At 51.4% G+C, this 14,778-nt stretch overlaps 1 protein-coding gene across 1 annotated transcript; it reads left to right on the forward strand.

Annotated features, from left to right (window-relative positions):
- Nucleotides 1-200: 200 nt before the first annotated feature.
- On the forward strand, nt 201-13,500 carry Pik3ip1 (phosphoinositide-3-kinase interacting protein 1). Its single transcript, XM_052199245.1, has 6 exons — nt 201-636; nt 1,518-1,634; nt 1,712-1,831; nt 2,831-3,037; nt 3,130-3,208; nt 11,931-13,500. The coding sequence occupies exons 1-6, from the start codon at nt 567-569 to the stop codon at nt 12,133-12,135; spliced, it is 798 nt and encodes a 265-aa protein (XP_052055205.1). The 5' UTR covers nt 201-566; the 3' UTR covers nt 12,136-13,500.
- Nucleotides 13,501-14,778: the final 1,278 nt, after the last annotated feature.

The raw sequence follows: 14,778 nt of genomic DNA on the forward strand, positions 1-14,778 counted from the left end.
CTCAAATGTTAGTAAAGGAATGTGATTGAACTGGCCCTGGCAAAGTGCACTTTAAATATATTGCTTCCAGACAGATAATTCTTCTATGTGCCGCCTATGTGGTTTTAATTCTTCCTGCTTCTACAATCAGCATCCTCTCTTATAACTGTGCGATGCCTTTGGGGCTCCTAATCCACCCCACTCCACGATGCTTTCTGACACAAGAACTGTACTCACACGGATGGAAAAGGCAGGCAAGCCCCGGGGACGCCCGCGCAGGTCTCACACGTATCTGCTGCTAAGCAAAACCTCTCTGCTACTCACTCTCCACTTGGCTGAGTTCCTCTCCTGGCTCAGGGTTAGCGATCTGGTACAGTCTAGGAGGCTTAGGACCCAGGGGGCGCCTTTCAGCTGAAAACCACCTCGGCTGCAGCGAGCTAGCTGGGAAGCTCCCAGTTCTAAAGAGAGGCTGTTTACCAGAAGAGCATAACAAGGGCCGGTCTGACTGAGAGGAGACAAAACTGCTTTCAAGGGGACCCCATTTGGACACTGGCTGTTCAGTCACCTGCGAGCCGGAAGAGTGGGGGATGCCGTTAGCTTGGGTACACGCATTTCTTCTCAGCAACATGCTCCTGGCAGAAGCCTATGGATCTGGAGGTGAGATTACAATTTTTTCCCCTTCATTCTGCAGCAACTTAAATGAAGCAGAACGGGTAAAGCCCCCAGATTCCCCAAATGTGGCCAGGCTGACAGGGAAGGAAGGTTTTGGCTGCTTTTCTTGTTATCCTACGAAAGCATTCTTCTCTCCTCTCTCTCCTTCCTTGTCAGAGGCTTGCAGCTCCATCTTTGCCATTAAGAACAAAGACAAGTAATCACTTTCTCTTTCCTTTTAGTGGATGGAGACTGGGAATCCAGCTCTTCTACTCCCCGGCGCCCTACCCTTTTAAAGTCCCTTTGCGTCGTGTGGCAGGCGCACAGACCTCCTCTCTGCAGCCTCCTCCTCCTGTGGCTCTCTGCTGAGGGGAGTGGGAGTTGAAGAGCCGAGGCAGAGTCCCTCAGTTCTCAGGGAGTCTCAGAGTCTTTTGCTTCACTGAATCAAGGGCTTTTGTGGAATTCTCTTGGGAGCTGGTGGTGTCAGTTAAAGTAGCAGAAGGTGGCTGTCTTCGTGGAGAAGGGAACATCAGTTTATATAACACTGACTTCTCAACACTGGGATGACTTCCATGTCTGACTGCCCAGATCCAAACTCACCATCTCCACAGAAAGACCTAAGCCAGGCTTCCTGCACCTTCAAAGTGCTCCCAAGGCCAAGAGTAACAACCCCTTTGCATTTGGGCAGCGATCTCAACCTTAAAAAAAAAAAAAGAAAAGAAAGAAAAGAAAAAAGCTAAGTCTGCGTGTTGTTGTCTGTGGACCAGACGCCGCTAGGGGCATGACACGGGCTCTCCACTTTCACTCTGAGGTACACAGGGCTTTCTCCCGCGGGGCCAGAGAGCCGCACTCAGGGTCCCTCCCGGGCGGGTTCCTCTTCCTCACAGGCTGCTTCTGGGACAACGGCCACCTGTACCGGGAGGACCAGTCCTCGCCCGCGCCGGGTCTCCGCTGCCTCAACTGGTTGGCCGCGCAAGGCAGCCGCGAGTCGCTCGCCGAGCCCAGTGAGTGTCCTCCGGGGAGGCGGGCGGGGTTGGTGGGCGTCGGCCGCGGCCCTTGACGCCTCTTCTCCCCACCTCAGGTCCCGGCGACCACAACTACTGCCGGAACCCGGACCGGGACCCGCGCGGCCCCTGGTGCTACATCAGCAGCGAGACCGGCGTCCCTGTAAAGCGGCCCTGCGAGGACGCGCGTTGCCCAGGTACCCGCCCCGGGACCGCGGGTAGGGGCCGCCAACCCCGGGCGCGGGGCAGCGCAGCAGCGGTTCCACCCGCCGCGCACGTGCGGCCGCTCGACGCCCGCCCCGCCCCGCTCCACCCCCGCGCCGTCCGATTGGTCAGAGCTATCTCCAGGCCGCGGAGCCCAAAGCCCATTGGCTGCCACGGCCTTAGGAGTGAGCTCATCCTCTGCGAGCACTTGTAAACAACGGTGGGAGGCAGCTTGGCTTGTTCTGCAAAGCGCCCCACCAGCCTTTACTGTGTGTAGCGGCTGCTGTGAGCCAGGCACCATGCTCGCAGTCCCAGGGAAGAAGCTGTGTGAGGGATCTGAGTCACCCAGAAGTTTGACGACCTGCCAAAGGCAATGGGTGTGTTCTGATTTGAATTCAAAGCTTTTAGACTTCAGAAAACTAAAACAGTTCTCTAGGATTAAACGAGATGCTCAAGGTTAAGCACTTAACATTGAGATTGGCACGAATCTTGCACTCAGTGTGGATTGTCACGTGCTGTGAAGACCCACGCAGTCTCTGGAGAAACCCTCTGGCCAACCCAGCTAGGAGTTGGAAGATAGCAAGGAAGGACTTGAACAGACAAGTGGGAGGCAGGGGAGAAGCTATTGTTTCTTGAGACCATTTCCTCCCATTTGCCTTGTAACCTGCCAGGCACAGAGCAGCCCTTTCAGGCCTGATTTTGCCCCTGGTGCAGGGGCGTTGTTGTTTTTTTCCCCTTTCTGTTTTTGTGAAAGATCTCCCTTTGCAGCCCTGGCTAGCTTGACTGGCGGGGATTCGCAGAGATCCTCCTCCCTCTTTTCCTTAATTCAGGTGTTACCACCAGTCCTGGCCTGGATGAGGCTTTGGTGTCAGTTTAGGAGAGAATTTTAGGGTGGACCCTTCCTGTAACATCCCCAACAGTTAGGTGAGGTTTGGCTGTAGAATGCACTTAGGGCAGTCCCTGATGAGAGCTATTTCTCACCTCGCCTCCAGAGACCACTTCCCAAGCACCACCGCCATCCTCTACAATGGCACCACCAGAAGAGAAGTCTGGTGCACCAGGCGACACAGAGGCCCAGGTGTTCCCTCCGGCTAACGCCCTGCCAGCCAGGAGTGAGGCGGCAGAGGTGCAGCCAGTGATCGGGATCAGTCAACGTGTGAGGACGAACTCCAAGGAAAAAAAAGACCTGGGAACACTGGGTATGGCTTCGTGTGTTGGGATTCGTCAGATGATGTCATGTGCCGATGGTCCAGGGCGTGGCTAATGGGACTTGGTGTCCGGTCCTTTGCAGGCTATGTGCTGGCTGTTACTATGATGGTGATCATCATCGCTATTGGAGTTGGCATCATCTTGGGCTACACATACAAGAGGTGGGTAGTTTCTCTCCCTGGATCCTGAGGTATCGGGCTAAGGAACAGATACAATATCAAATCGACTTCTTGGCGTCTTTCAAAAGGAAGTAAGGTATTGAAGGAAGAAAGACTAGCTCAAGAGTAGAGATTTGGTTTAGTCACTTGGGCCCTCAGGGCAAGGACTTAGATACTGGTCTCCCCCCTCCACACACACACACACACACACACACACACACACACACACTGTAGCCCTTACTAGCCCTGAAGGAGTGGTCTCCAACTCAATTCTCCTGCCTCAACCTCTTGAGGAATGAGATTTCTGAGCCCTTTTCATCATACTCTGAAGGAAAAGAGATTCATTTTGTTGAGTTTTAAAATTCTGCTACTAAGGTAGGTGTCCTGCTTCATACCTACCTACTCTAATCCCAGAACTCAGGGGACTGAAGCAGGAGGTTTACAAGGAAAAAAGCAAACATCTTTAATGTCAGCAGGCAGGCAGGAGGTGAGTTACCTCCACTGTGAGACAGTGAGGCCACGTGTCAAGATATTTGAAAAAGGTTCCTAGCCCCTTGGTCTTGAAGTCTAGGTTGGTGCTTAAATTTCATCAGTGGGGTATCCTCTAGAGTAGGGAGAAGAAAAATCCACTTACTACTCCTTACCAACTATGAAAGAACAAGAGACTGGCTGGAAGCAAGGACAACCTTGCAGCCCCATGGGACAAGTCTGTACTATTCAGTGGCGTGTGGCTCTAAGAATCAAAATCATTAGCCGGGTGGTGGTGGCGGCACACGCCTGTAATCCCTGCACTCTGGGAGGCAGAGGCAGGCAGATTTCTGAGTTCAAGGCCAGCCTGGTCTACAGAGTGAGTTCCAGGACAGCCAGAGCTACGCAGAGAAACCCTGTCTCCAAAAAACCAAATCCAAAAAACAAAACAAAACCATTGTTACAGCACTGAGTGTTCTCGGACAAAATCCGGGTATGAGTTCCAGCTGCAAGGACCAGTGATATTTCTCCCACGGGAGAAGCCTTCCTGTAAGGGAAATGATACAGTGGGCAGCGTTGTCCCGCAGTGGGAGCCATGTCCGAAGCATGTTGAAGCCGGGCGGTGGTGGCGCACGCCTGTGATCCCAGCACCCTGGGAGGCAGAGGCAGGCGGATTTCTGAGTTCGAGGCCAGCCTGGTCTACAGAGTGAGTTCCAGGACAGCCAGGGCTATACAGAGAAACCCTGTCTCCAAAAAAACCAAATCCAAAAAACCAAAACAACAACAACAAAAAAGGGACATGTTGAAGTGGCTCTCAGCCCTCATTTTCTAACCCCGAGGCGTTCTTAGAGGTATTGAGTCAACCACGCTGCAGATGGAAAAAGGCAGGCTAGGCACTGCTGCAGCAATGGCATGTTCTCACCTGCTGCTACACTTCTGCTCTGACGCGTAGCGCGTCCTGGCTTCACTCCCTGACAGGGCCTCATGCAGTTCAGGCTGGCCTTGCAATCATCATAGAACGAAAACATGGCCTCGAACTCTTGATTGTTGTTCGATATTGGTGTTTTGTTGTTTCAATTTGTTGGAGACGGTCTCACTCACCCTGTAACTCTGACTGTCATGGATGTCTCTAGACAGACCAGTCTGGCACTGAATTCAGAGAAATGGCTGCCTCTGTCTGCCTCCTGGTTGCTAGGATTAAAGTGTTAAATCAGCAAGCCTGGCTTCTTGAAGGCTGAATCCTGCTTCTTCCTCCTGAGGGCTGAGATTACCCTCGCAATCACTCTTATAAACAGCGTTCTTTCCAGTTCTCGGATGAGGAAACTTGAGGCAAGAAAGAATAGGTGCTCTGCCCGAGGTTACATATTCAAAATATGGCGGAACAAGCTGGCGTGGCCCGGCAGGTTGCTACTTGTTACTAGTCCAAAGCGTTCCTGTGGGGAGGGTGTGTGGTTCTTAGCTTTGGTGCATGGCACACAGCAGGCTCGGCATAAACAGTAGCTGGTGCTTGTCTACGGAATGGGAGTCCTGACTACTTACCTTTTCTGGGCCTCAGTTTATCAGGTGGGGAGTTAGGGATGATGATGACAGCCCTGCTGTTTCTGAAAAGGACACTGGTGCTGTGTTGCTTTAAGCCCCAGCCCTATCATTTGCAGGAACAGGTGATTTGACTTTACTCTGGTTTCTCTTGAGTCAGAGAACAGAGAGGTTCCGAGTCAGGAACCATTGACCTGAGGGAGCATCCTGACTCCCAGACGGAGGTTGTGGTCCTCAGAAGCATCGTTGACTTGCAGATCCAGGGACACCCACTTGTTCATGTCGATTTCCCCATGTTCCTCAGCCTCTGGACAGTGTTTGGCTGCCCTCCAATCTTGTGACAGTTTCCAGACCTGCAGATGCTTGCACTGCCCTTAACTCCAAGCTCTGCTGGTGCCAGGTGCAGAAGCCAGGTCTTTTTCTTTTAGTTTTACTCTTTTAGGCTGTCCTGGGGCTGCCGTGTGACTTTGAGTGAACTTTCCGGTACACACAGGGGGAAGGCACTAAGTCACCAGACTCCCTGTCACTAACCTCCGGACCACCCCTTTCCTTAGCAAACAGCCTCTTGAGAACAACCTGTACAACAGGAAACCGCATGTGGGCTAGAAACAAGCTCAGAGCCTCCCTCTCCCCACCCGTAGGGAACAGATGTCAGGGCAAGGACTGTACGTTGAATGTCATTTCAGGCCACCCCTGCTTGGTAGGTATCATGTCTGCTAAATGTGGATGTTTCCCCTGCACAAACATTTACGTAAGCGGTAGGACAGTAATCAGATACTAATCACAGTGGCCATAGTGGCTTCATGCTTTCTTGGTAAGTCAGGCCCTGCTGTGTGCCTTCCTCGGATGATTTTTACCCAGCTCATCACCGCCCTTGAAGCTCTGCTCCCAATGAAGAGCTGAGACCCAGAAGAGTTAAGATGTATCATGTCCTTGGTGTCCAGTCTAGACCACATGTATCTATCTGTGTGTGTACATTGAGTGTTTCTTGTTTTGTTTTGAGATAGGTTCTTATTCTTTAACCCAGGTTGGCCTGAACCTACTTATTTATTTATTTATTTATTTATTTATTTATGTGCGTGGGTTTTGCTTACATGCATGTCTGTGCACTCTGTCCTCAAAAGCCAGAGAAGGCATTGGACCCTCTGGAACTGGAGTTTCAGATGGTTGTGAACCACCACGCGGGTACTGGGATCCAGTCTGGTTCCTCTGAAGGAGCAGCTAATGTTCCTAGGCCACCGCGCCATTTCTCCAGCCTCTTTACACACTACTTTCTTTGTGTGGGGTTTTACTTGCATGTATGTCTGCACTGTGGACAACCCCAGAGGGTTGTGAGCTGCCGTGTGCGTGCTGGGCATCAAACCTGGGTTCTCTCAAAGAGCAGCAGGTGCTCTTAACTGCTGAGCCATCTCCTCATCCATGGCCAGGGATTCTTGGTCTTTATAGCTTGACTTCCTGAGTGCTGGGATTACAGGCATGAGCCAGCATGGCTGGCTGGACAGGAAGATATATCTAAATACTGCCAGTTATCTCTAGAACAGCTGACGAAACTTCTCAAAGAATGACTTCCTTTAGAAATTTATGAAACAAACAACCCAAGATCTCATTCCAGAATTCCCTCCAGCTGTTGACCCTACACATTAGGCACACCATTTACCTTTTGTGGGCCTCAGTTTACTCATCGGGTCGGAGGAGAGCGATGACCCTCCCAGCACTGGTATTTCTTTAGCGGACACTATTGCTTGGTTTAAATCCTAGCTCAGTTCTTGCTTGGATGGGTGGTTTTACCCCATTCCCCTCTTTTCTTCCCTCCCTCTTTCATTCTCTCTCCTTTCCTCTTCCTCCCTTTGTCCCTCCTCTCTCCCCTTCCCTCATTCTCTCTCCTGTCCCTTCCTCTCTCCTCCCTTTCTCTCCCTCCCTCCCTCCTCCTTCTTCTCCCCCTTTCATCCCCCCTCTCCCCCCTTTTCCCTCCCTCCCCCTCCCTCCCCCTCATCTACTCTCTCCTTTTCCCTCCCCCTCTCTCCTCCCCCTCTCTCTTCCCCCTTCACTCCCTCCCCAGCCTTCTCAGGTCTGAGGTGGTAGTAGATGGCACATGGGTGTCTTGTGAGGATAGAATCAGTGCATACACTTGGGTATACACTTGTGCGCCTGTACAGTAGCTTCCTTGGAAAATTTGCCCAGAGCAGCAGTGTGGCACAGCCTGGCTTCTGGTTTGAAAACAGCCGCAGAGGCCTCTGTTGTTTGTATACCCTAGGGTGGGGCAGGAGGCAGGAGGCAGGAGACAGGAGGCAGGTGGCAGCTCTGGTTCTTTCCCCAGTCCTTTCTCTGGCCAGCCCAGCTACAATCAGAGTAATTCCGGCAGGTCTTGAACTCTGTAATGCCCCGGGGGCTTGGCTGACGGAAGGAGCTTCCCAGTGTTAGGAAGGGTGGGCAGTCCTCCTGGAAAGGAGAGCTGAAGTGTGTGTGTGTGTGTGTGTGTGTGTGTGTGTGTGTGTGTACCCAACCTGGCCAGGCCTTTGTCCTGGTGACTCAGGCCTCGGCTGGGCTGCTCCCTGGCCCCTGCTGAGTGCCGCCTTAGCTAAGTTCTTAGCCTGATTAAAAGGGAGGGAGAGCAGTAAGGCAACACCATTCCACCCCCTTGGGAGAGAGCTGACTCAGTGAGTGAGCCTTTGTTCTGGCTTGGCTGCCAGACAACAGCCAGACTGTCCCCTGCCCCCACGGCAGCAGGAGGGCGCTGGGCTACCTAATGGTCATTTCAGCCTGGCAGCCTCGGCCACTCCATCTCCAGGATTCCTAGGCAGGCACGTGGGCTGAGGCGCGCTTCCAGGCGCCTAAGGAAGAGGCCGATCCAGGCTAATCCAGCTGCTGCTTCCTTTACCCTCGGTTGCTGCCCCAGCACTCCACTGATACAAACCGATTTGACCCCTACAGACTTGTGTGTGGTGAAGCTGCCTTACCAGCTGCTCAGCAGGGTATAGGCACGTGCTTCACAGGGGAGGGAGTGCAGGAAAGCCAGGCTTCTGCAAGTCGGAAACGAGGAGGAAGTGAGGCAGGGCCTGTATGGGGTGTGGCATCCATCGAAGGTGCAGTTAGATGCCACCTCTCTCCCTGGTACCTTGGTGGGTATTCTGGAAGAGGTGGGTGCCTTGGCTTGCCTTCTTCCTCCAGCCTTCTTGTAGATCTTGAATTTTAGTCTCTGGTAAAAGATACCCCTGCCCACACGGGGTTTCTATGTGTGTAGCCTTGGCTGTCCTGGAACTCACTCTAGATCAGGCTGGCTTGGAACTCACAGAGCTCCTCCTGCCTCTGCCTCCTGAGTGCTGGGATTTCAGGCCTGCACCTCCCCCACCTGGCTTGAATGCATTATTTTTGTGAATCACTGCTAGTTTGGGGAGGAGGGTCCCTCACTAACATTAAACCCAGACCTCCCAAATGTTTGCCTACGTGAGCCGTCTTGAAGAACATGGCCTTCTATTATACAGATAGGTGTTTCCTTCTGTATGGCTGTCAACCACGACTGATAGATGACTGAGCAGACGAGTGAGGGAATGCTTACTCCAGAAGACCCTCTCTCCATGAGGAGATGATGGGAGTTGAGATCCAGGCAAGATGCTAACAGGAAGCATAGGCCACGCCTGGGCTTACATGTGGAGAAACTTGGTTGTCCTAGTCACCAGGTGCCACAGGGGGATGGATGACTTTATCAGCCTCCTGTGACCTTACAGTGGGGATTAGGGGACCAGATCATATGTCACCTGGGGGAATCAGACGATCCAGGGCGCTAGAGATTATCACGCCCAGCTCCTTATTTTAAGATGGTGAAATTAAGGCCCAGAGAGGAGGCTGTCACTAAGTAAGATGAATAGTTCTTGCCTTGGCTGGGTACTAGGAGAGGTCTTTTAAGGGAAATGAGGGTAACATTGCGGTGCGGTGTGAGTCAGGACTGCTCCAGGGCAAGGCGTCATAACCTAGGAGTTCATGCAATAGTTGCACTGGTTCGGGCGAGCAGTTTCAAGAGTATTTCACAGTAAGAACTTCACAGGTGAGGAAACCGAGGCACAGAAAGCTGTTTTGCCAAGGGTTAAACAAATAGGCTAGGCTGGCGCTGGTGTACCCAGTGAAGGGAACTGGCTAAGAGGGTATTTAAACGGAGGCTTCCGTGAATTTGTCCTCCAGTGTTTTTTTCTTTACTTTTCATCATCGTCTATCATGTGGATGCAGGATACAGATGATCACAGCTCTGTCCCTGAGATCGAAACCAGGCCTGTGATTTGTTTCTAAACAAACACACAGCATTTTATTTCAGTCGCACTGGGCGGGGCTTGGCAAGGCAGGGAGTGGGTTCTCATGGAAGGAAAGAGGTTCTTCCTGTGCTTGCTGGGGATGAGTGGGGTCCAGACCACATGATGGGCAGGGCCATCTTGGAGCCGCAGTGATCCTTGTTTGGATGTTGCTCTTGGGGTCGACATCTCGTCACATTCTCCAGCACCACACTGCACTGGTGTCTGAAGTCCTTAAGCTGGCCCGAGAGCTCACCAGTGCTCTTGAGTGACTGCATGAGCAGAGACAGGGAGCTGTGCCGCCTCTGCCTCCCCCTTGCGCAGTCATCTGGCTCTTGGGTTTATTGAGATTTGTGGCGGAGGTGTCTCCAGAAGATCTCTCCCGCCTGCCCTGCATTGCTCCAGCCTCTGCTCCTGAGGCCTGTGTGCTTTTAATCACCTACTTGGTTCCAGTCAACTTCCCAGTCAGCTTCTGAGAGCCGAGCCCAAGTTGTTGGCTTCAAAGGATGCGCCCTGGGTTCAGTACTGGCTCTGCCATGCGTCTACTGAACATAGGGCAGGGGACAGGGCTCCAGCGGGACAGGCCCTCACGTAGGGTGAGAAGACCTAGGTTTAAATCCCTATACCACCGTGCCTTAGGGGGTGACTCTGGGACTCAGTTTCTCTCAAGAGCAGCCAGAGCCCAGTGAATGTGTTGGAGTCTATCCTGTATCCCTTGAATGCTCTGGACTGGTTTTTTTTTTTTTTTTTTTTAACTTTTTAAAAGAGGTTTATTTATTTCATTTTTATGAGTACACTGTAGCTGTCTTCAGACACACCAGAAGAGGGCATCCGATCTCATTACAGATGGTTGTGAGCCACCATGTGATTGCTGGAAATTGAACTCGGTGCTCTTAACTGCTGAGCTATCTCTCCAGTCTCCTTTTCCACAAGCTGTTAGGATTCCCTTTGGGAACTGGCAAGTTTAGCTCAATGCCCGCAGCTGAGCTGTTTCTTGAGAGCAAAACATCCCATGGCTTAACTTGATTCCTGCTTTCCCACCAGCCTCTGCCCACCTGGTATGGTAGGGACTTCCCAGGTGCCTGACTTATGGCTATAATTGTTTTTTCCTGTTGTTTTCCCTGGCCTCTAGTATATATTGCTGGTCCTTCAGTAAAGCTTTGGCATTCTCCTTACAGAATGACCGGAGTCAGTGTTTTTTTTTTTTTTTTTTCTTTTTCTTTTTCCTTCTTTTGAGACAGGGTTTCTCTGTGTAGCCCTGGCTGTCCTGGAAACTCACTTTGTAGACCAGGCTGGCGTCGAACTCAGAAATCGGCCTGCCTCTGCCTCCCAAGTGCTGGGATTAAAGGCGTGCACCGCCCAGCGTTTTCTGTGTTTTCTGTCAATCCCCCAGCCTACGCCTGATACTCGGTACTGTGGCAGTGTGGGTGCTGTCAGATTTCCCCTTTTAAGATTTATTTATTTATTTAATGTAAGTGCACTGTTGCTGTCTTCAGACACTACAGAAGAGGGCATCATATCTCATTATGGATGGTTGTGAGCCACCATGTAGTTGCTGGGATTTGAACTCAGGACCTTCAGAAGAGCAGTCAGTGCTTTTAACCCCTGAGCCATCTGTTCAGCTCCCTGCGCCCCCTTTTTTAAAAATAAAATAACTAAACTAAATCTTAGGGCTGAACAGACTGGTGAGCATGCTCTCTCTCTCTCTCTCTCTCTCTCTCTCTCTCTCTCTCTCACACACACACACACACACACATCTTGGGCATGGTGTGATTATTTTACATAAACAGAGAGGCACCGTGGCCCAGATGGGTCACAGAGGATCAGGAGAGACCAAAAGCACTGATAGACTTGAGAGGTTTGATAGCCATTTTCATTGTTTGCCCTTGAGTCCTTTTTGCCACTGCAAGGGTTGGGAATGATTCATTTCCAGCCTGGGCTCCCACTTTCTAGGACTTTGTGATGATGAAGACAGTCTTTTAAATCAAACATTTATATTGTGGTGGAGAGGGTGCATGCCTGCTACTGCAGGTGTAGAGGTCAGCGGGCAACTTGTGAGATGTTACTTGTGACCTTACTCTTTTGAACACAGGTTGTCAGGCTTGGTGGTTGGCGCCTTTACTTGCTGAGTCGCCTCGCCAGCCCAGGAAGGCAGGTCTTGTAGCATCTGGGTCTCTGAAAACAAAGCCCTGTCGTACTGTTTCATTCTTGTACTTTATCCCCACCCACCACGGAGCAGGCAGCAGAGTGGTGGGCGGCGCTGCCCTGCTGAGTCTAAGGCTGCCGTAGGATGGCCAGCCAGCCTCTTGTCCTGGGCTGGTTTAGTTCTGGCTTGGTCAGGTGATTGCTGTGACCCTCAGGAGCACCTGCTCAGGCTTCAGGAAGGCTGACTGAGCAAAGCCATGGTAGAAGCACAACCTGATGTTTTCTTTTCCTGACAGGGGGAAGAACTTGAAAGAGCAGCATGAGCAGAAGGTGTGTGAGAGGGAGATGCAGCGAATCACCCTGCCCCTGTCCGCCTTCACCAACCCCACCTGCGAGATCGTGGACGAAAAGACCATCATCGTGCACAGCAATCAGACTCCTGCCGACGTGCAGGAGGGCAGCACCCTCCTCACGGGCCAGGCTGGCACCCCTGGGGCCTGAGCCTTCAGTGGGCAGGTGCCCATGTAGACACTGGTACCGGACAGGCCACCCTCCTGCGGCTGGGAGGAGCTACATTTTGTGTTGTGGTTAAAACCTTATCCCATTTTTCTTTTAGGGGGGGGATGTGACTCATGACACAAGAAGCAGGTAGCATTATGGGTGAGGGCATGGAGGCTGGGTAGGGTCCTATCAATGCTTCTTTTCTATCCCTTGGAGCAGGATTTGCCTGCTGAGAGAGACTGGCACAGTAGCCACAGTGGTGCTGTGGTAAATAAGGGCTTCCAAATTGCCTGGGTCAAGAAAAGACGGGGAGCTCGTGAAAGCTCCTCTGTGCGGTATACTGAAGGTGGCCTCAGCCTCTGCCTTCCCATTTGTCGTCCAGGAACTTGAGTGGCATATACTGTTATTCATAGTTAAGGTCAAACATGGAAAAAACAAAATTATATATATGTGTGTGTATATATAGTATATATACACACACACATATATATAAAATGAATGAATGAAATACTTGGGATGGAAGTCCCTTCTGACTTCTAAGAACCAGAAATGAATTTGTACAAAAGGTAGAACTTTGGGCTGCAGGTGGGTTCTTGATGGGTACAGCTGGGCATGCCCCAGCTTGCTGGCAGTGATGTGCCTTGACAACTGTGGGCTAGGCCTGGGCCCAAGGAGAGACTTGTAAAGAAAGGGAAGAATTGCACTAAACCTTCCACTTAGGTGAAGGACCCACTTCTGCCTTCAGCCTCATGCAGTAGATCTGAATATCCAGACTGACTTTGGGGGCTGGATAGAGGAACCTCTCCATTTCATGCTGATAAGAAAGTAGCCAGCCAACCCATGGCGATTATACACTTGAGGGTCAGGTGACCTGCCTCTGCAAGGTGAGCCTAGAGACCAAGCCAGAGGCTGAGCTCTCAAGGGCATGGTGGGGCTTGCTTTGTAGTCTGGCCTGGCTTGCAGACAGCCCCACGACCCCAGGCCAATTCTTTGCATGGGGTTAAGATTGTAACCGGTACAAAACAATCCCTGAACTACTGGGAAGGACCTGAAGGGTGTTCCAGAAAGGGAAAAGTGTCTTGCCCAAGATCAAAGCAGTGTCCTCCCGAGAGTGCCCAGCCAGGAGCCCTTCCGCCCTCACACAGAGCAGGCTTCACCAGGCTGCTCTCTAGAGCCATTTGTTGAGGGGGCCTGGATCTCAGGGTTCCCATGGTGGTGTTGACTGTGGGAGAGAGAACAGTACTACTTCTTACTTTCCTATGAAAGTATTTCTCTGTATGTTTTATATACCTCATTCTGACACCTGTGTATGAACTATGGCAAATTGCTCTGCATTTGACTTATATAAACACAAACATGATTTTATCTTGCATATTTTTGTGGTGGTGGGAACCCTCCTCAAATACCTTTGCCTTCTGGGTCACTTCCCGGTCACTGGGAGGTAGTGATAGCTGAACTGCTAGACCATATGTCAAGGTCACCATGATTATCTTAAGATTGAAGCCACAAGGAGTTGATCCCTTAAGTCTTCTCCCCTTTTGTTTCTTTTCCAAGGTAGAGCAGCGAGGCTTTAGGATGAAGCCTCCCGACAGCCTTTGTTGGGGGGTTAGAGACAAGGGGCAGTTGGCATTTCTACAGCAGCCAAGGGAGAAGCAGGTAGGTGGGCTGCCTGGGGCTTGATGGCTCTTGTAGGTTGCCTAGGGTTAGGGGAGACGCTGTGGGGTGGTGGGAAGGTGCAGGACTGGTGTTCAGGTTTTAGCAGTAGACTCAGCAGCAGGTTGGTTGAGGTTTATCCAGCCAGCTTGACCTTGTGTATGCCCAAGCACAGCAGCGGGCGCCTCAGAGGTTCTCACTAGCAACTATATTCTCTTCCACTCTTGGTTTCTCTGTGCAACAGCTCAGGCTGCCCTCACACAGACACGCCTGCTTCTGCTGGGACTAAAGGTGTGTGCCACCAGCACTGCCAAACATACATTCTACTCACACTCTGAAGTCTTCTACCACAGAATGCTTAGGAGAAATTACTTCTGGCTGGGTCTCACACCCAGCCAAAATGACCTCATTTTAGGGCCTTCACAAAGCTATTAGGCCTGGCTCTCAGTGCTGAAATTCACTAGGCAGACTAGGCTGGCCTTGAATTCATAGTGATTCCATAGCCTCTGTATTGTGTAGATCTTAAGATTTGTTTATTTATTATATGTAAGTACACTGACGCTGTCTTCAGACACCAGAAGAGGGAGTCAGATCTCATTACGGATGGTTGTGAGCTACCATGTGGTTGCTGGGATTTGAACTCAGAACCTTTGGAAGAGCAGTCAATGCTCTTAACCGCTGAGCCATCTCACCAGCCCACGTGTAGACTTTTAACACATACTTCCACACTTGGCAGAGGCTGTGGAACTTCTTTTTTTGGTGCCCAGGACCTTACCAAACATTGGCATTATTTGGGCCAGTGGTCTGGTGCAACAGCTTTGGAAGCAGAAGCCCCCCTAACCCCAAGGACTGGGTCAGTCAGCAGCTGAGAGCCAGGCAAATAGCTTTGTGGGCCTAAAATGAGGTCATGAACCTGCTGCTCAAAAGGGCTACCTCAAGTGGAGAATATGATCGCTGAAGGAGACTTCCCTGGTAAGTTATAGGACAGTG

Source organism: Apodemus sylvaticus, chromosome 11 (assembly GCF_947179515.1).
Source record: "Apodemus sylvaticus chromosome 11, mApoSyl1.1, whole genome shotgun sequence".
Classification (NCBI taxonomy): Eukaryota; Metazoa; Chordata; class Mammalia; order Rodentia; family Muridae; genus Apodemus; species Apodemus sylvaticus.

Bases quoted from the DNA above. Each gene is read 5' to 3' on its own strand.
- Pik3ip1 (XM_052199245.1), top strand. From the start codon at position 567: ATGCCGTTAGCTTGGGTACACGCATTTCTTCTCAGCAACATGCTCCTG. The intron at 637-1,517 runs GTGAGATTACAA...TCTTCCTCACAG, and splicing joins AGAAGCCTATGGATCTGGAG to GCTGCTTCTGGGACAACGGC. The intron at 1,832-2,830 runs GTACCCGCCCCG...CCTCGCCTCCAG, and splicing joins CGAGGACGCGCGTTGCCCAG to AGACCACTTCCCAAGCACCA.